We start from the raw sequence: 21,676 nt of genomic DNA, 5'->3' as shown, positions 1-21,676 counted from the left end.
TCTGATCTGATCTATAAAATATCAAAAAACTGTGAAAAAAAAGCAGTGTATGTCCTTGACTGGCCTGTTTGGTCCATCAGCCAAAAATGGAGTTTATTGTCTGAAGAATAAAGAATCAAGAAACTACTCAGATTGAAGAGGCTGGAGTCAGAGTATTGACTTACCATATTTTAAAAAAAAAACAAAAAACTGAAACACATAACAGATGTCAATGTTGGAATTGACAAGTTATTGATTAATAATGACAGGTCTACATGTGTATATCGTGTAGAAAAAGCAAGACCGTTTGTTCTTGTTACCTCTCAATCACTCGTACACACACACACACACACACACACACGGGACTAAACAAAAATACAGGAACATACAGAGCTGACAGCAGCAGTTTTATTAGAGCGGGACAAAAAATAGAGTCAGCTGCTGTAAGATGTATAGACACCTCATTCACAAACATACACACAGGGCATACGGTGTGGGCACCCTGGTGGGCAGCAGTGCAAGCGAAGGGTCCTGAGAGAGAAGATCAACAGACAGAACCAGCCCCCATAACAAACAGTAAACATGCCCAGTGTGTAGCAGGGGTCAGAGAGGTCATTGCTTTTTGTTTTCCTAACATCATTACAGACACTGGAGTGTTTTTTTAACCTGTAATTCTGTACAACATAATGAATGAAATGAAAACAGAGCTACCGGTAACATGAGGTGTCTGGATTTTCAACTGTCCTTTAATAAGTGCATGAACGGAAATATGGAGAATTAAAAAAGAAAAAAAAACAAACAAACTTGATGGTCCAAAGGGAATCAACCAGACATTCAAATGCAAGTAAGTTGTGTGAACAGAATGTGGAATACATTAGGAAATATTCAAAGTAGAAATCTATCCTTTTTACTTCTTTGTGTCACTCATCCTCCAACCTGGCATCTCTGACAGGGAACATTCCACTCGATGCAACAAAACAAACTGCTAACATTCAAATAAACATGGAGCTAAATAGCTGAACCGTGAACATGTTTGTGTTTATTTATGATTGATGATAGCCAAGCAGCCCTCTGGGGACTCGTACACATTTCTATCACGTCTGATGTTAACAAAGGACATTTTTGTTATCTTCTGTTAAAGTTAAAAGCAAAATAAGTAAAAAAAAAAAAAAAAAAAAAAAAAAAAAAAAGTAAATTAAGTTTTGTACTGGGAAGCAATGTAAATTTCGAGTAAAGCCATAGCTTGTCTCTCACATCTTTAAATAAATTACTGAATGGGGTTAGCCAGTGCCAGCTGGAGACGCCACTAAGTGACATGACTGAAAGTAGAGCTGAAATGGAGCAACCCTGTGTGTCTAACCACACACACAAAACTATCAGTATAATCATCTTCAGAAAGTAAATAAACCTTTTTTAAAGTCACCTTCAATATGAGATATAAGCCTAAAACTCCTCTGGGATGTGGCTGCCCAGGAAACAGGCTGCAGGGCTTTGACAGGGCTGTGAGAGCCACGGAAAACCCACCCCATAAGTACCAACGGCAGGCAGAGCAGGAGAAGAGCCACGGGCTAGCTGATGATACGACTAATTGACTGCAAGGAGGGGAACTCCTCGCTCTCCCTGATGTGGAGGGTCTTGTGGGAGTTGAAGTCTTTGGGGGCCAGCACCTGTCTACAAGTGGGACACACCTGGCAGTCCAGCTCAGCAGCAGCATTAGTGATATTAGTAGGACTCTGCCAGGCATTCTTCTTGTTCTTGTTTTTCTTTCCTCCTCCAGCTCCTGACTGTTTCTCCAGTGCCTTGCAGTCTCCGTGGGCAGTCAGGAGCTCCTGCTGCTTCCCAGTGTCCGGCAACAGCACCAGCAGCTCGTTGAAGATGCGGTTGAAGTCCTCTCCTAGTAGGTCCTTGCAGCTGCGGTGGTACTGGGCGGCTGATATGACACCCTGGAAACAATGAACAGCGGGAGATTGCAACCCGTGAACCCCCTCTGTTCTGGTCTTAGCTGTCCACAGAGAATAATAACACATGGATAGTGGTGTGGTGAATACCTGTCTGAACTGTGCAGAGTAGTTTTTGAACTGGTTGAACTTCGACTCATCGTTGTGGAGGTACTTTCTAATTGACTGGATCAGTGCCAAGTTCCTCTGCTGGAAGTCCTCTGGTACTCGGTAACCCCCTAACAGCTCAGAGGACCTGAAGACAAAACATTTCACTCATTGATCAATAAATACTCAGGATGTACCAATCACAAAAATACAGATACTGTCATTTTAAATAACCTGACAAAAGATGCCAATGTATTTTGCTTATTATATTTTTGTTGTTAAATAATTTGTCTTTTCGCAGGGAAACAAAGTAGCCTTCATTATAGCAAATGTAATAAAATAAAGATTTTTTTTTATCATGATCTAAGAGTGCCTGTTGATGGATGTACAGTCACAAGTAAATGCTTATCTGATGACTGACGCTGGTCAGACACTGACTGAGCAGACAGTGAATGAGTTAATGTTCACCAGTTCATCTTCAGATATGCATTAACTCTGCAGTCCTGAAAATACTCTCCTTTACTAAAATAAGGTGAAAACCTGGCTAAAATTGTTACATGCTCCTTGTACATTAATCTAGAATAATAAGCATTAATAATTCTGGTTGTGGTCAAACAGTCTAGTCCTGCATCACATTGTCATTGAATAACAGACACAGAGGCACAGGAAGTTATCCCTGCATTGCTGATGACCTCTGCTACCAGGCACTAAAAACAAGGGAAGATGCAACAATAGCCACATCAACTAATCAGTTTGTTATAATATGACCATCTTAGAAATGTGACCGACAGTATTGACACTTAGATCAACAAATCCTGTTCCAGACAAACTGAGAAGAGATGCATGCATAAAATTAGAGAAAAGCTAACATGTTCATCCCAGACGGCGGAGGTTCCACCACATTGCTGTTGAGAGGGATCCCGGTGAAGCCTGGTGGAGGCTTTGTGGCTGAGACCCCCAGACCGGGTGGAGGTGGGGGCACGGTGGCGGGTGGAGAAGGAGCTGAGGTCTTCATTGGGAAGGAAGTCTTGAAGCCTGAAACATTAAAGAGTGGTGATTGCACAGATCACGTCAACAAACTGAATCTACTCAGTTCCTGTATGGCAGCTCATTCCCATAGCAACATGCACAACAGACATTACACTTTACCTACAGTTTACCTGAGATGTTTTAATAAGGGTCAAATTAAGCTGGCAGCACATTACAAACACAATAAAACTGTCCTGCTTGGACTAACACTGGACTAAGTGTTACCAAAGGGCTACGTATCTGCACCAGCAAATTCCCCAAAATATCAAAAACTTTTCATGATGCAATTCTGAATACTCTATATAGATATATATAACTCTTTCGGTGCCAGACAGTTAAGGGGCTAATAAGCCTTAAAAGTGCAACAGAATTTGGCCGTTTGTCAGTATTTCGTGTCGTTTTTATAATATCTGAAGAATCCTGCAGGAAACCGCTCAGTAACATCCGACCGATTGCTGATTAGATTCAAAACGCACCGGACGCAGCCGATTCATTATTGATCGTAATTTGCATAATTTATTCGGTCGCGTGACCTCAAATTCCCATCTGATTGGTCTCAAAAGGGGGACACAGAAAGAACGTCATCGAAATGTGAGAAAGAAATGGGGGTGGATGGTTTGTTTGTACACAAATATGGCGTGTTCTCCAAAGCCGATCTGATCGGCCTGTGGCACTTTAAAGGTTGTATTCGTAAAGCCGATTTAATCGGCCCATGGCACTGAAAGTGTTAATAATATGTGAGTATTATAATAATATATATATATATATAATAATATGCAATATAAAACCCTATATATACTAGTCTACAAACTGTAGAAAATTTCAAATGTTTTCATTAGAATGTCCCTTTTCACAGTTTCCACCATGTGTGTTCATTGCTATCATGACAGCTGTGTTGAAGCAATAAAATTACAATAGGCAACAGGATATTAATATTGACACACATCACACTACATAGAAGCATAGTTATCTTTCTATGGCAATACTTTAAGGACTGGTCAAACTTAAAAAAAAAAAAAAATATATATATATATATTTTGCTGATGTTATTCTGCTGTTACGTACCTGGTGGTGGGTTCTTGGTCATGAGGGCAGGAAACTCTTCCTCCTGTTCAAATGGAGGATCTGTGTTTTCAACAACAGTCTTCTTGCTAATGGATGGTGATTTCTCAGAGTAGCCATTAGCTAATCCACTACTAGAGGCTGCTGTCACAACACCAGACAGAGGTTTGTTCCAAGTTTTCTCAGGAACATTCTCCTTTTGTGCTGTTGTTTCCGCTGGAATCGTTTTTGCGATTTGTGCCGTATCTGTCACCGAAGACACAAATGTGGAAGGAGTTGTTGTGTTCTTCTGCTGTTTTTTCTTCTTGCTGGCTTTAGAGGTAAGGAGGTCAATGTTGGTGGTCGAGTTTATGGGGGGTGGGGCTGCGGTGGAGGGTTTGCTGCTGCTGCTGCTTCCTTTAACAGTAAGTAGAGAGGAGATATCTAACATGGTTGGCACTGAGCGGAACTCCTGTTGTGTCAGTCCTCCAACATCATCGTCAGATGAAGGAGGAGACCGGGTTGGTGCAGATTTCCCATTCTCCCCTACTTTCTTTTTTCTCCTGGAGGATGATGAGGTGGAGGAGGAGGAGAGGAGCTGAGGGACTGATGATGAAGATGAGAGGGGAGGGGTAGGTCTGGAGGAAGCTGGGGGATTGGGGTTGGGTTTAGCTGCAGCAGTATGGCTGGTCCAAGCAGAGTTTGTGCCTGCTGTAGGTTTGAGGGGGCGGACTTTGGAAACAAGAGCAGGGAAATCCTCGTCCTGGAAAGAGGAGCTCTTCTTGGGTTGGGCAGAGTAAGCTGGGGTCATGGGGGTTGAAACAGCAGCAACTGTCAAACTGGGGAAGTCGTCTTCCTTCAGAGCACCACGAGCTGCTGCTCCCATCGCAGGAGCTGGCTTTACACTGGAAGAACACATGCCATAAACATGTAAATCATATTGCAGACACCACAGTGAATGATGTTTTCAGGTTGTAGTGTTACCTGGATGCAGCGGCAGTGGCTCCCAATGCTGGGAAGTCATCTTCTTCCCCTGGATTTGTGCTCTTCATGGTTCTTACTGTTTAAGAAGACAACAAACAAATCAGCACCAACTCTGTTTAATGTCACACTACTGATACTGCATCTGCAGAGCCTTTCCAAAACCCTGCAGCTAAATTACTGACATGATATGTAACAAAGCTGTTTTACAGTTGTATAACTTTGCTTTAGGCAACGTGAAGTGGAATTTGGGTTTGTCTTCCCCCCTTGCAGTGAACACAGTAATCACACAGAGGTAAGGACCAAAACAAGTTTGTTTTGTGGGCCTCAGTGAAGTTATGGACTTTAACTTAAATATTATGCACATTCTGTCATGTTATGGTTTTCTGTTTTGTCATTTTCATATTCACACTGATCATGGTACATGCTTTTTAGTCAAGTATTCAGGTTTTAAGATTAAGCACTAAAAGAGTCCATGTGTAAGATAACAGTCTGTTCAGTATATGACAGATGACTGAAGAACACTGATCCAACACTATAACCAGCTCCTCTTTGAAATGTCCTATGTACTATGACAGCTCCCTCAAAGAAACAACACACTATGACTGACAAATGGGCTGAGGTCCTAATTTGTAAACCTTACCTAAATTCATTAAAACACAAGTGACATTAGCTCACTTCTTTCTATTGTTTTAAACTTTAACCAGTGTATTTTTAAACATGACTACCTGTAGGACAAGCAGGATAGAGGCATATGGACCAAGTTTAATCTTTGCATAACATGATTTTTGCATTTGTACCATTAACTCATGTAACTCTTCTCTTCTTATTTCACGTAGTGTCAGCCTAAACATAGGCGGACATATTACTGACAATATATTTGAGTTTAAGTCTTGTTTTTTGTTTTGTTAATGTATAACTCATTAGTTCTTTAGTTAGTTCTTCTTGGAATAAAAAAAGTTTTGGACTTAGTCTGGTAATACTGTTAACAATATCAAATAAGGTTAGTTCCACAGTACATGTTGGTTAAGTACAGAGCACAATGTTTCTCTGATACAAATATTCACTAGTGCAGAGCACCACACGTGCTTCCTATATTTATCCTCTTGATCAGACTCCACATACACCTGAACATTAAGTGGAGTTTATGTTCTAACATGGACATGTCATGCATTTGGACATAAATTTGTTGACAACCAATTTGGACAAGAACAACAGGCACAAAAGTACATTAAAATCATAAACCAGAAACCATCTGAGAAGTCCAGAGTTTCTATATTTACCTGGAGGTTTGCTGGACATTGGTCCTGTCCTGTGTCTGGGCTCTTCTGGTTCTGCTCTCTCTGTTCTCTCTTCTCGGCAGTGTTTGGGAGCGCTTCTCTCCTGCACTGCTCCTCTCTCCTCTTGTCTACGCATGGCCATAGATGCTCTCATTGCAGCAGCCACATCCCTGTCCTCTTCCTCTCTGTGTTTTCATATGAAAGCATCCAAAAATCAGAACCAACAAACACTTTTTCCCCATCAGGCATGATTTCAGAAGTATTTGTTGAATGGACACCAATGAAATCCTGCCTTTTAAATCCCACCATCATTTATACCTACCGGGAATACCTCCAGCTCTTCTGTCCCCCCTGAGGCCTCCCTCTTCCTCCCCGATTCTGACGTACCTCCTCATAGTCCTCACCTGTTACCAAACCTGTGGACACAACACATTTTTCACTTTACTGTATCCAAGCTACAAATAGCAGTGTTACAATGAAAGATGAGGCCGATAGACATCTTCCCCCACCTTCATTTCTCCTCTGTTGTCTTGGGGCATAGTTGAACTGCAGATCGATGTGGCGATTTTGACGAGCCTCTGCTCGGTTTTTGCTGTGTGCTGCAGCCTTGTGAGCTTTGTAGTCGATCTCAGTGCGGAATGCATGAGTAAACTGTTCTGTGGCACAACGGCCTTCCTCGCACAAATAGTGACTTTCTCTGAAGTGCTCACTCAGGTATTTGTAATCACTGTTGATGACAGGGTGAAACATAGATTGTGAACAAAATAAGTAGTATTTTTGTGTGTAGGACCAAAGCCAGTGATGACTGAGTATTTGCAGAAGTGCAACAGAAGCCTATAACCAAACAACAGCTAAGGTAGAGCTAACCTGTAATATTCCTGGGAACCATCTGCATCACAGAAATGGCAGAAGTAGTGGTCTCTGCGCAAGTGTTTAAGCAGCTCATCATTGTCAAGGTAACGTTCATCACAGAACTTGCAGAGCGGGTGTCCTCTGTGACTGGTGTCGTCTGGGTCCCCATGTGCTCTGTGACGTGCCAGTTCCTTTCGGTTGTACCACTTACGCTCGTGTGAGAAAATCTGATACAAGAAAAAAAAAAAAAAAAGAAGACCTTAAACCTTAATTTTTTTCACATCCTAATATTGTTTAGAAGAGTAACAGGGTAAATAGCTTTACTCCTCTGCATAAAATTATTAATGAATATTTTCACTACACTGCTTGAATTTAAAAAGATTTCCAGCCACATAAAATATTTTAAATGAAAAACACTGGTATTTTAATATATGAAAACTACATACTGTGTTAGACACAGGAAAAATTCAGACCCTCAAAGTAAACCTGGTATTTTCTTCACAACATAGTTTGAAAAACACAATCAACAGTGTGCTCATTTTGAAGGGACCAAATATTAAACTATATGGTGTAAGATCTTGAAATGACAAGTTCTGGAGTCTATGGTTAACCGCTGCTTGTTAATGCTTCAATAGTAGAAAATGTTACCATCAATGCCACTATTTTATTACTGATCCTTTATTACTCATCATATATGTTCATACTTAAATACATAAAACTATATGTGTAAAAACTATTTTGTGTCATGTCCAAGACATGTCATATGGGTTCAAACAGGCTTCCAGCCGACTTGTTCAAGACGGCAGACATTATTATATAACTTGTTTGACAACAGTTGAACGTATGCAATATGCTGTTGGAATGTGCTGCAAGCACTATGTCTCTGTGGTGTTACAGTAGCAGTCATTTACAATTAGATCCCTGAACACTAAGTGATCTGCCTCTGGACAGAGTATAGTACATACCTTCAAATGTTTTGTGCAGAGTTTGCAACAGAAAAGCTCGTGCTGCTTCCTCATGTGCTGCTCCAGCTCCTCGAACCTGGAGAAGACCTTAGGCTCTGAACAGCGGAGGCACTCAGGCAACAGAAGATGCCTGTAAAGCACACACAAATACAAAAGGTAAGTAAGGCAAAAATAAACTCTGGCACATTATACAGACTTTGTTAAATACATTTTCAAAGGCCAAACAAGTCACAAATGCAGTGGAAAATTGTGATTAAAAAATGTGACCATTAAACACAGAAGCTCAAACACTGGTATGAAATTAAATTTGACACTTGGAGCAAAATCTCTCAATGACATTGAGTTGTCCCTCAAGTGGGTTACATTTCTATTGGTAGTCTATTGTCTACGGACATGGAGAACAGAAAATAAATTGAAGCAGTACCTGTACTGGGCATAGGTTCTCTCATCACAAAAATAGATGTCATGCTTCTTCTCACAGGGGAACTGTTGGTAGGGAAGAGCTGAGAAGGCCTCAAGCTTTTTCACGAAGATCACCTGAGGATGAAAAGGCAGAAAATGCTGAACACCTCAAATACTCTTAATACTGACATGATTAAAAGAAATGAAAACAAAAGATGTTCAGAGACAACACGATGTATCTGGAACACTGTATACCTATAGTTGATTAAGATGAATATTTAAGCTCATGTACAAATGCTGTCTGACAAAAGATTACTGTGTTCATTGTAGAAACCGCCATATCACTAGCAAAATATATCAATTCACAGTATCTGCAGTCTATATTTGCTAACAGTCAGCTCTGAAGGGAGTGGTATATATAGAGGCCTACAGTGGCATGACACTGTCCAGCTGAGTTGACATGTTGATTAAAGTCCATTTAAGCCACCTGAGTGAAAGAGCTTCCACAATGACTGGGGTGCATGACAAACACAGATCAGCGTTATTAAAAACACTTACAGACAAAACAACCAAGAAGTCACAAGTAATAAACAGAAGCAGGTAAATCATGTAACTAATATGATGGTAATGGTGGGTGAACTTGACAGCTCACATGTTTTGAGACGTGTACTTACAGCCGGCTTTATCACAAGCTCATTCATATAGAGTAAACAAAACAGAGTCGAGTGAAAAGTCACACAAGTGTCTTACAGGTCTTACAGTTTGTTAGCCAACACTGTCTACTTACCTCTTAGGTGGAGCCGACTACACTAAGCTATGCTAACAGAATGCTAGCTTAGCCAACTTAGCTCAACCTGTCGCTAATGGCGGCTAGGTGGAGGAAAAAAAGTGCCCTGAGCTGTTGACAGACTCTGTGGGCTTGTGTATATTTTAATCTTTACTCAAAATGACACAAGTGGGAAAGATATCAGGCTCATTTTTCACATATTTCCAACAATAAAACCATAAGGACGATGAGGCCTAGTTAGCACCGCCCGCCGTCAGCACCGAGGCACAGTAGCGGAGGACGCCGTACCTTGTCGAGCTCCTCCCGGCAGACGGCACAGTACTTCTGCTCGCACAGCACCCTCATCTTGGTGGAGCAGCGGTAGCACACCGGGTGGTCGCATTTTCCCAAGGCGAAGATGTCGACGTCTTGGCAGCACAGGACGCAGTGCTTCTCAGTTTCCTTTGTGACTGTAGTATCCATTGTAATATAAAAGGCACAGGTCTCTGTTATTAGGCAGCCACAGCGTTCAAGTGCTTACGTAATTGTGAAAGTCGGAGTCACTGCCGCGTCTAGTAAGTGTGCGACCTGCGATTTGTATAACATGAGGATGGACCAATCCCACAGCAGACACACTCCACGCACACCTATCACACGTGTGTCAGTCAGTGCTGGCAATCAGGACTTTTCCACGTGTGGACCATGGTGGCTGCCAGTGTCTGTACTGCTGAGGTTTTACATACTTGAACAAATCATGACATGCCTTAAAAATAAATGCAAAACAGTTAACCCTTTCATGCATAGTGGTCACTACAGTGGACAGCTGTTCAAAAGTGTTGTTCTCTTGTATATTTATGGATTTTGTCGGTTTATTTCCATATCAGCCAACACAGTGGACACTTATGCATCATCCCATACACTGTGGTTGATTGATTGATGTATTTATTTCAAATATAAATGTCAAACAGAAGAAAATAAATAAACAAAACACTTAAACATAAGACATATAATACATATTCGAAAAGGAGTGAGACGAAGTACAACTTATAAACTCCCACCCCTTCTCCTTATATAATTAATAACAACAATAACTTTCCTAGTCTAAGCAGATCTATACACTATGCCATAATATGACTGATACTTACTAGTAAATAATTAGGTTTCTGGCTTTATATTATTATAAACATATATGATTTACATAAACACATAATACAATAACACATATATGTAAATACATATTCATACACAGATCTATACACACATATACAGAATGGGGAAGCAAAATTTACAATATTTTGAGGCAGGGATTGAAAGACAGTGTATGACCAATTAGTTTATTGAAAGTCATGAGAATTTATTTGCCACAAGAAAATGTACATAATAGAAAATGTTTTTATTCTATGTGTCCTCCTTCTTTCTCAATAACTTCCTTCACACTCTTCCTGAAACTTGTGCAAGTGTTCCTCAAATATTCGGGTGACAACTTCTCCCATTCTTCTTTAATAGTATCTTCCAGAGTTTCTCGTAATAGTTTTGCTCATAGTCATTCTCTTCTTTCCATTATAAACAGTCTTTATGGACACTCCAACTATTTTTGAAATCTCCTTTGGTGTGACGAGTGCATTCAGCAAATCACACACTCTTTGACGTTTGCTTTCCTGATTACTCATCTGGGCAAAAGTTTCTGAAAAGGTATGGATAATAGTGTTAGGTATGATTATGACATCGATATATGTTTGGTTTCAAAACAATTGCCGTAGTGCCTGCTGAGGAAAAGCAACTAATTGTTCATTGTAAATTTTGCTTCCCCACCCTGTACACCCTCATATATACACACACACATACACACCTATACATACATTTACACACACTTACCACATACTTGTACATCTTTAGAACACCCAGTGATCCCCAACACCTCCCTCATCCCTGTACCTCTGAAAAATTGTGTCTTTGTACCTCTTTTTAAATTCTTTCATGCTTGGACATTGCTTTAACTCTGTATTAAATCTGTTCCACAGTCTCACCCCGCTGACAGAAACACAAAAACACACTGAACTGAACTGTAATTCACACCATTACTGTAAATGTGCTGTTCTAGAAAAACCTGATGTGCAGAAACATGTTTGAGTGTAAACCTGATGTGCAGAAACATGTTTGAGTGTAAAACAAATTCAAATTGTTATTAGACTATAATTAACCTTTTTTTTTTTTTTTTTTTTTTTTTTTTTTTGTAACAAAAAGGTTGTTTTTTTTTTTGGCAAATTATCTCCATGCAGGTAGGTTAAAATGTGAGAAAACATCAGATTAGCAGTATTAATGTTTTTATTTCATAGTTTTTATGCAGTATATCAATAAATACATGTTTCTTTGCTTCTAAAATTAAATGCATGGTGTCCAGCTGAGTGGATATTTTTGTAATGCCATGAAAAATAGGTTCATAAAAAAATTCAATCACATTGTTTGTTTGTTTTTTCATGCCTAAAGAGGAATTAAAATCTTGATTAAGCTTCTCATAATTAATGCATGAAAGGGTTAACACACTCCACTAATAAAACATAAAACAATCTAATACAGTGGTTTATCTTTGTCTGGGGTGGAAGAGATAGTTATAAAATAGACATAACAGTGTAAAAAACAGTCCTGCATTCAAATATTACTTATCAGGCAGGTTCCACAGATCACACAAATGCATTATTTTTACAGTCAAAGTTACCAAAACTCAAAGACATCATAGAACTACAAACAACACAAATCATATTCAAAGCCAAAAATAATCTACTACCAGGAAACATACAGAAATTATTCACTGAGAGGGAAGGGAGTTATAATTTAAGGCACAGGTGTCAAACATGGGGCCCAGGGGCCAAATCTGGCCCACCGAAAGGTCCAGTCCGGCCCTTGGAATGAAATTGTGAAATGCAAAAATTACACTGAAGATATAAACAATCCTTTTAGTTCAGGTTCCACATTCAAACCAATTCAATCTCAAGTGGGTCAAAGTGGTAAAATACTATCAAAATAATATATAAATAATGACAGCTCCAAATTTTTCTCTTTGTAAATGTAAATATTTTCATGCATTTACACTAAAAGTATAATTTCGTAAAAAAAAATTAAATAACCTGAACAAATATGAACAACCTGAAATGTCTTAAGAGAAGTAAGTACAATTTCAACAAGATTCTGCTGTTACTAAATGTTTTGTGTATTTGTAGATCCACTGTGATCTGTAAGTTTAATGTACGTATGCAAATGATAAACTGAAGCAGAATATTGTTAAAATTACACTTATTTTTTTCAGTTTGTTCATGTTATTCACATCTTTTGAAAGGATAGTTTGTCGATGTAAACCTTTTCATAATTTAAATTGACTTTTTTTGCTCTAAAATATGAGAAAAGTTTGGAGTTGAGATTATTTATATATCATTATGTTATTATTTTACTGGTTCGGCCCACTGCAGATCAAATTTAGCTGAATGTGGCCCCTGAACTAAAATGAGTTTGACACCCCTGATTTAAGGGTAGATTTAACCCTTTCATGCATAGGTCACTACAGTGGACAGTTATTCTCCAGCTGTTCTCTTGTATATTCATGGGTTTTGATGTTTTAGTTCCATATCAGCCAACACAGTGGACACTTATGCACCATCCCATACACTGACATTTATACCATTACTGTAACTTTGCTGTTCTTGATAAACCTGATCTGCAGTAACATGTTTGAGTGTAAATCAATTGTTATTTGTTAGACAAGAAGGTTTTTTTTGGATATTATCTCCATGAAGTGAGTAATTACTAGCATTAGAATATGTTAAAATGTGAGAAGACATCAGATTAGCAGCATTAAAAATGTTTTTATTTCATTGTTTTCATATCACTTTCTGATATTGGGTTTTAAACACGTCTTTACTTCAAAAATTAAATGCATGGATATTTTTGTAACTCCATAGAAAAAAAAACTCGATCGCATTGTTTTTTTTCATGCCTAAGGAGGAATAAAAACACTGAAGAAAAAAATCTTGACTAAGGTTCCCACAATTCATGCATGAAAGGGTTCATTTCAAAATTCATAGGGTGCGCACTACTAGGAAAACTTTTAGTATATCTGTGTGTGGTGTTAAAGTGTGGAATAGACTGAGGGAGGAGCACAAGGAATGTTCAAACATAAGACAATTCAAAAACATTTAGAAGAACATGTTTTTCACAAGATATAGGGAAGAGGGTTATTAATTGTCACCATGTGTTCACTGTTGTTTATGTATATATTTCCTTCCTTGAGTTAGTTATTATTTGTTTATTTATTCGCTAGCACAACTAAGAAAGGCATTGGTAAAAGATTATATGTGTATTTGTATGTGTGTATATGTATAAACGTATACATGTGTGTATATGGATGAATGAGTGTGTGTGTATGTGTGTGTTTGTGTGTGTGTGGATAAATATATAAATATAGAAGAGTAATGTAAAAGGAAGAGGGACATATATTATTAATAATATTGTAGGGAGAGGGGGTGGGATTAAATAAGTTATACTTCTTCCCACCCCTTTTCGGGCATGTAAATGAAATTATTGTGCTTTTCTTCTGACTAAGATTGTTATGATTCTTGATATTTGTATTATTATGTATGTTTTGCAAGTGCATATATGTTAAATTTCATTGCATGTTCGGAATAAATCACTCAATCACTAAATCAGCAAAGTGTGTCCTAACAAATACATGTAAGTAGGGGTGCGTATTGGCAAGAATCTGGCGATACTATAGAAATCACAATACTATGATGACGATACGATATATCACGATATATCATGATACTGTTAAAAAGGCAATTTTTTGTTTGTTTCTTTTTTTTTAAATTATTATTTCCTGGAAGAATTGAATTACACCAGAAATATGCACAAATACTAAACACATTGTCATTTGATCACAACAGGATCTAATGCAGTGGTTCTTAACCTGGGTTCGATCGAACCCTAGGGGTTCGGTGAGTCAGTCTCAGGGGTTCGGCGGAGGTCAAGACACACACTCGACAACAGCAGAAGTCACACTGATTTGCAGTAAATATTCATTATTATTGTAGCCTGATGGAAATTAGGTGATGGGTGTGTGTTAAAATGTTAAAAATGATAAATAGCATAAATACAATAAGTTCATTATTGGAATACATAAGGTTAAAAATTAAAACCATTTCAGTGTGGTAGTATTAAAAAAGGTCATGTCTTTGTGAAAAGGTATGGAATTTGTTGTGAGTTCATGCACTGTACTGGTTTTGTTCTTTGAACACAGTGATGTTAATGCACGGTTCATTTTGTGCACCAGTAAAACATACCTGTGTCTTGAATTTGAAAAAAATCATATTTTATTTTTTAATAAAGAAAGGTTCGGTGAATGCGCATATGAAACTAGTGGGGTTCAGTACCTCCAACAAGGTTAAGAACCACTGATCTAATGTTATATCACAAAATTTTCCCCTGTTAAAACTTAAATAATGTTTTACAGACATTACAGTTTAAGATCCTGTTTAAATGTTCATATTCTATTAGTTCATACCTAACATCAAAACATTATTTTTGTGCAATCCCAACAAAGGAACGAACATCTGCCTCTCAGACAGTAAAAAGTGCTTTTAGGATGCTTCAAATAACCATTATTTAACAAAACAGTGTTAAATAATGATAAATAAGAGATAAACAAAAACAAGAATGAACCTCCACCATATCTGAATTTGAATAAATACCTAAAAATATCAATACAACACTTTTTAATATCGATATAGTATTGTGAAATGAAATATCGCAATATATTGCTGAACCGATATTTTCTAACACCCCTACACGTAAGAGTATTTGAATGTTTTAGTTTAATAAATTTAGAGGTGATTCTAAGTTTTTAATATTTTCTGAGTATATTAGTAGTATACTGTTGCATCTTACTATATAGACATATTACAGGTCTATGCTTTTTGATATAAGAAACAAAACCACAACAAAAACTGACTTACGGTTGTTCCAAAAGGTGCAAATCATGTAGCATAATCTTTCTGTAAGAATTTGTAATCTTAGATTAAGTTCTTAATTTAAGAAACAAAAGCACAATATTTCTCTCTGAACTGTAATGGAGTAAAAGTATAAATTAGTAGAAACTGTAAGTAGTGGCTCTAATTTGTGTATAGGTATAAAGTCCTACTCAAATATGTCTAATTTAACCTCACATTAAAATATGTATTTATCTTTTCCTGTGTGATTGTGGTCAACTGAACTCTGGTGTACTTACTTTGTGATATGAAACAGATCCAGTCATACTCAGCTTATCATCCTAGCAGGATTTAAGGCCGGGTGTAATTCATCATCTTCAAGTGTAAAGGAAGCATTGTCCTTGGTGCATATATTTATGCAGATTTATATCTAATCTTGGTATTTTTGGTGACATTTGCAGGCAAAAACCTGGTGCGCAGAGTGCTATGAAATAGACTGATTAGTGATGTTCATACCCCCGTCTCCTTAACAAACAGAGCTCAGCTTATCAAACTCAAACACACTATAGTTATCCCTAAATTTTTGGGTCAAAACTTAAAGGTTACAGGATCAAATTTCAATCCCTACGGAGTCTTCTATACAGGAATAGTACATCACTTCTGTGATTCTGTTTATAAGGATATATAAAAAGAAATATTTCATACAGAGTGAAGTTAACTTAGATGGGTACCAGGTGTCAGTCAGCACCTCATTTGTGTGTTGTTTATTTAGACTATGTGAAATATGTTTACTAGAATGGAACATCAGCTCATTCCATTCTTGTAAATAAAGCAAAATATCTGCAGATTCTGGTTCTTAACAAGCAAAGTCATATTTTAAAGCTTATACACTTTAAGTACAATCAAGCAGCATAATAGTGTAGCATGTAGAGTACAGTGAGAGGGGAAACTTAAGTTCATAGTGTTTATTTGGTGACATATTTGCTATGTGAGATCATTAAAGATGTACTGTTTTCATAAAAAGTCACAGATATCAAGGACATGTAAGCCAGGTGGACGGTGAGAAAAGCAAACAACAGTCACTCAGTGCAGGTGTCCACGTTTATGAAGTGTTTCTCTAGTTAGCGGTTCTTGTAGTGGGAGTTTTTCAGACCCATGACTCTGAAGGTGCAGCTGGCAATCTTCTCATAGAGAAGGAACATGAGGGCAGCGGTCAACACTGTCTGCAGCAGCTTGGCTTCAAGGCCTTTGAAAAGACCCAACATGCCAAACCTCCTACAGCAGAAACAAGCATTAACATGAGAAAATGATCAAGATTTACTGATATTATATTATTTTGCGCATGCTAAATCTTGTGTAAACACCAAAAAAAGTTATTTGTCATACATGTGTGTACTCACCTCGCTCTATTGACCAGCAGACACTTGATAGTCCTTAGACTGGACAGAAGTTTGGACTTGTCTGTTGACTCATTAAACTGACCAAACTGTGATAAATAAAAAATCAGAGGTGTCAAAATTCACATTCATTACTCAGGTAGAAATATAAATACTAGGGTTTAAAAAGACTTCTGTAGAAGATGAAGTATCAACTCAAGCATTTTACTCAAGTAAAAGTGTAAAAGTACTGGTTTCAAAACTACTTAAAGTATGAAAGTAAGGGGAAAAAATGCCATTAGGACATAAGCTTATGCGGCACCACAGGGGCCTTTAGTGCACTACCCCACCTTCACAAAAAACATTTTTCTAAAGGTCATAATGAGTATATGTTATATTAAAATGTTAATGTTGAAACATTTGGGATGCACTAGGCTACCTGTTTCAGCCGCATATATGCCCATTGAAAATGAATGCATTTTAGTACAATGCAAATTAAAGAACCACATATGTGTACTACTGAGCATTAACATGTGTTTTATGGAGCAGAAGATAAGATGACTAGTTGAATATAAGTACTGGAATGGTGCAAAAAGTCAGGTGTGATGGATCGCATACAAACCAATAGGATGTCGGAATGGTATATGTTTATACTCCTCATCCAACCACAATCAAATTCTCTCTATTTGGATGGTACCATTTATTTGGATAGTTTTTTTTTTTTATTTGAACGATGTCAAGCCAGAATGAAAACAAGCCGAAATGAAAGAGGAGTAACGAGGCTATTTTTAAAACGTAAGGAGTAGAAGGTACAACTAATTGCTTGAAAATGTAAGGAGTAGAAGTAAAAAGTCAGCTGAAAAATAATTACTACAATAAAGTATAGTTAATCAAAATTTCTACTTAAGTAATGTAATGAAGTATTTGTACTTTGTTACTTGACACCTCCGAAAAAAAAAAATATATTAGGCTATAAAGTTTGTCTTATTTATTGACCTCCCATATTTACTTTTTTTTTTAATAGCAGCTCAGTATTTTTCAGACAATATGCAGTTTTTTTCCTAGAAGCATAAGATAATATCAAAGAAATCAGCTATTCTGCAACATTTTGCACATTTAACACAAGACATACAGAAATATAAAGAAAACCTACCCTAAGAATGGACTGTATTGTTTGTAGTGGGTATGTAACCGTGGTGGCAACAGCTTTGGCCACAGCACCGATGATGAAGACCTCAAGAGATGACAGCTTGAAAACAGAAAGATGGAAAATTCACAATTTGTGAAATAATTAACATTAGATCTATATTGGTGCAGTTTCTTGGCCCTTTCTATTCCACTTTTTAGATAAATAAGAGGAAACTGGAGTCTTTCTGGGAAATTCTCAAATGAACAAATGTCAAATGTTCATGGTGTGAAATCATGCAGGCACACATGCTCGGTCAAAGTGTCTGGTTATGTCAGTCTCACTTTTCCCTCTCTTCTGTGCTCAAGCCCAGAGAAATCATGTGAACAGAATTACCAAGTCTCTGGATATTAGGAGTCTACTCATCCGGATGACAGGATGACTAAAGAAACCCTTCATCACACTCCACTGATTAATTAATTACACATGTTTAATTATGTATCCTGTCTGTTTTCCTGTAACATACTGTATGACTTCTGTAAATGTCAGTTTCACAAGTTAACACATTTTCCATGCTTCATCGGGAACAGAAATAATAGAGGAATCTGTGAATAGTGGCTGTTATATCATATATGTCTTATATTTAAAGTGAACTACTCTGTGTGTTTATGGTTAGATCTTACCTCCCTAGGGACTCCTCTCCTTAGCTGCCTTTTCAGACCCTCATAAATCATGAACTGGATGGCAGGGTTCATCACAAGCAGCAGTGATGGAAAGGTCCCGTTCCACAGAGCTCCCACTCCTTCATCACGGATGATTTGAACAAACGCATCTATGAAAACAACGGAGAAAACAGAAAGACTAGTACGCCTTTAGGAGAATATTGTGTGTGGTGAATAAATACTGACAGATGTATTTATAACAATGACTATTTACCCAGGATGCCAGAGTAGTTGGTGGATCGTATGTCTGCATTACGAAACTTGGAACCCTGAAGCTTCAGCCTGGTGTTGACCACCCACAAAGGAGTAGTAACTAAAACATTTACAACACCTAAAAAAAATGAGGAAAAAGGAAGGTTTAGTGGCTGACAGGCACGAAACCAAAACAGAAACTCATAATTATTCATTCTAACATTTACATATCTTTTAGTATAGTGTTTCTAGTCCTTGAGAAAGATAAATGTGAACTCTAAACAGAAATTAATATAGGGAGACTGATATTAAATGAGACGAGAGTGTAAAACAGAAAAGATCAGAGGTCGTGCTGTTCAGTCATGCAGAAAAAAGACATGGAATCCAACTGAAAATTGGATTAGACATAGTTTCAGTGTGTCTACAGAAGAAAAAAACAAGCCTTTTAGACTACAGTGAATGGCCATTTCACCTGCAGCAATGCCTATGATTAAGTCAGAGCCGGGTGTTGACTTCTGTCCCTTCAGCCAGCCTGCCTTCAGACTGTGGAAGCAGTAGAAGTAGACAAAGTTGGAGCAGCACAGGCTGCAGATGACAGGGAACCAACCTCTGTAAGGAGCCAGACTAAAGAGAAACCAAAACATAGGAATACATGAGACACAAGTGGATGTTTCCACTTCCAATGAACAGAATCTCTGTGCCTGATTAAGTGTAGTATACGTATATTAACACAGGCAGGTTTGCCATACATAAAATAAAATATCTGATTTACTAAGGTTATTTACTCACAGTCCTTCCTCTTTTATAATTTCTGCTAGAATTGCTGGAGTAGATTTGGCTTTCCTGTTATCATCAACTGAGTACAAACAAGATAAGGGTGTTACACATAGTACAGTTACACATTATATCAGTTACTGCTTACTGCTCCAAAATCAGACCATTTATTACCTTGAAGTCTCAGTCTGGCAGTGTCAAGTGGGAAGAACACAGTCATCGCAGTCACACTTCCCTAAAAAAGGCTATAGTCAGTACACAGTAAAACCCCATTGGAAAGACTGCATCAGACAATTATAAACCGAAACCATACAATTTAGGTCATTTAAGTGTTTCACTGTATAAAAAAAATATAAAATATCATATGATAGCGCTGGTTACATGTTGTTCTAGCTGCTACTGAGTTAAAACCTTTAGAAATTTGCGCATATTGGGCGATTTAATGCAGCATCTGTGCAGTAACGTCACATCCAAAACCAGCTTTATAAATATAATGTTGATATAAATACGAACATAAAACACAAACACAGAAATGAAACTGTTCGGCTCACCATTGCTCCTGACACTGCATGGACCAAACTCTCATACGAAAACACCTCAGAACTCATTGTCACCAAGGTTTTTATTCCCTTTTTCTTCCACTGTATTAGTCGTAAATAATAAATTTAATGGGTCTTTTCCCCCGAGTCTTTCTTAAAAATGAAACTACTGTTACCGCCTCACTCTGTTTTGATACCTCGCTTCCGCTGACGTAATTTACGTAGAACACCGGGTTGTTCTGGGTAATGAAGTCCGATTTTACAAAACGTATATCCCTCCATCGCTATTTTATCTAGATTTTCTGACAGTGAAGAAATATGTAACTTTTGTAATTCTTATCCTGAAACTACTTTACACTTATTCTTTCTTTGTGTACATTCTTCTGACTTCTGGTCTAAATTGAAAACAATCTTATATCTAAATGTAATGAAAATATAGTCAGAACATCTGAAAATGTACTTACATATTTTGAACATGACATACCTAATTTTGAATTTATTGTTAATTTGATCATTTTTTTGGGAAAACTTCACATACACAAAAGTAAATATGCCAAAACACACCCAAATGTTAAAGTCTTTATGACTGAATTTGAAAAATATATTAATTCAATGAGATTTATCTTTAACAACAAAAGCACAATCTGACAATATATAAATAATTCTTTAAAATGGACTGAATTTACTCTCTGACGTATATATATATATTTTTTTCTTAGATATTTATGTTTTAAATTTGCTTTTTTTTTTTCTTGTGTCTGTAAGCCTGTGCATTATGTTAATTTATTAGTCTAGATGATTTTTCCTTTTGACATCTTGATGTTTATTCAAATTTCTTGATGTTTTGTATGCACATTTATTTTTAATAAAATTGGGAAAAAAAAAAAAAAATCTGGGTAAGGCAGTCCTCTTCATACTGTTACACAGGAACTTCCAACATGATGCTAACATGATGGAACAAATATTTTATTGGCACTGTATACTTAACTTAATAAAATCCTTAAGTATAACAGGTTACATAAAACATTTTACTTGGATTTCTTCAAGTATGCCACAGACATGAAACATGCAGTCAAAATGATTAGACCACCCTTGTTTTCTTCAATTTCTTGTTCAATTTAATGCCTGGTACCACTAAAGGTACATTTGTTTGGACAAATATAATGATAACAACAAAAATAGTTCATAAGAGTTTAACGTCAGAGCTGATATCTAGTCATTTTTCATGGTTTTCTTGATAATAACCAAAATCACTTCAGTTCCTACATCAATATCTATGGCATTGTACTGCCAAAAACAGTCTTTTTAAGCATTCCATGCTTTCTTTTCTGTCTGTTTTAATCACATGATACACACAGGAGTTAGTACTTGATTGCATAACCTTTGTTTGTGATAACTTTTGATGGTCTAATCATTTATTTCGTGAAAAACCAGGTTCACCAGACAAAACACAGATCAAATGTTTTTCAAGTCAGAGGCAGACGTATTGTAGCTGTTGCACATAAAAGTCAAAATTAACCACTTGGCTTGAAATTGCAGGTATGTGTATACAGGTTAATTCAGATAACCAGATAACTACACAGCATAGATTGATTACTTATTGAGTTATTTCACTAGAACCAACCCCTGAAC

At 37.3% G+C, this 21,676-nt stretch overlaps 2 protein-coding genes across 2 annotated transcripts; both read right to left on the bottom strand.

The window, feature by feature from the left end:
* Positions 1 to 373: 373 nt before the first annotated feature.
* znf598 (zinc finger protein 598) lies at positions 374 to 9,911 on the bottom strand. The gene is made up of 12 exons (XM_030140613.1): positions 9,650 to 9,911; positions 8,597 to 8,709; positions 8,173 to 8,302; positions 7,223 to 7,434; positions 6,865 to 7,082; positions 6,678 to 6,771; positions 6,359 to 6,540; positions 5,079 to 5,154; positions 4,119 to 4,999; positions 2,894 to 3,059; positions 2,028 to 2,172; positions 374 to 1,922 (listed from the first exon to the last, which is right to left on the bottom strand). The coding sequence occupies exons 1-12, from the start codon at positions 9,821 to 9,823 to the stop codon at positions 1,548 to 1,550; spliced, it is 2,766 nt and encodes a 921-aa protein (XP_029996473.1). The 5' UTR covers positions 9,824 to 9,911; the 3' UTR covers positions 374 to 1,547.
* A 6,354-nt stretch (positions 9,912 to 16,265) lies between these two features.
* On the bottom strand, positions 16,266 to 20,246 carry slc25a17 (solute carrier family 25 member 17). Its single transcript, XM_030142419.1, has 9 exons — positions 20,057 to 20,246; positions 19,680 to 19,740; positions 19,521 to 19,587; positions 19,204 to 19,355; positions 18,754 to 18,870; positions 18,501 to 18,649; positions 17,845 to 17,940; positions 16,716 to 16,801; positions 16,266 to 16,590 (listed from the first exon to the last, which is right to left on the bottom strand). The coding sequence occupies exons 1-9, from the start codon at positions 20,111 to 20,113 to the stop codon at positions 16,437 to 16,439; spliced, it is 939 nt and encodes a 312-aa protein (XP_029998279.1). The 5' UTR covers positions 20,114 to 20,246; the 3' UTR covers positions 16,266 to 16,436.
* Between the last annotated feature and the right edge of the window lie 1,430 nt (positions 20,247 to 21,676).

The sequence above is a fragment of the Sphaeramia orbicularis genome, chromosome 8 (genome assembly GCF_902148855.1).
Source record: "Sphaeramia orbicularis chromosome 8, fSphaOr1.1, whole genome shotgun sequence".
NCBI classification, from domain to species: Eukaryota; Metazoa; Chordata; class Actinopteri; order Kurtiformes; family Apogonidae; genus Sphaeramia; species Sphaeramia orbicularis.
Note: the sequence above shows the minus strand (reverse complement) of the source record. Positions and strands in the feature narration are given on the sequence as shown.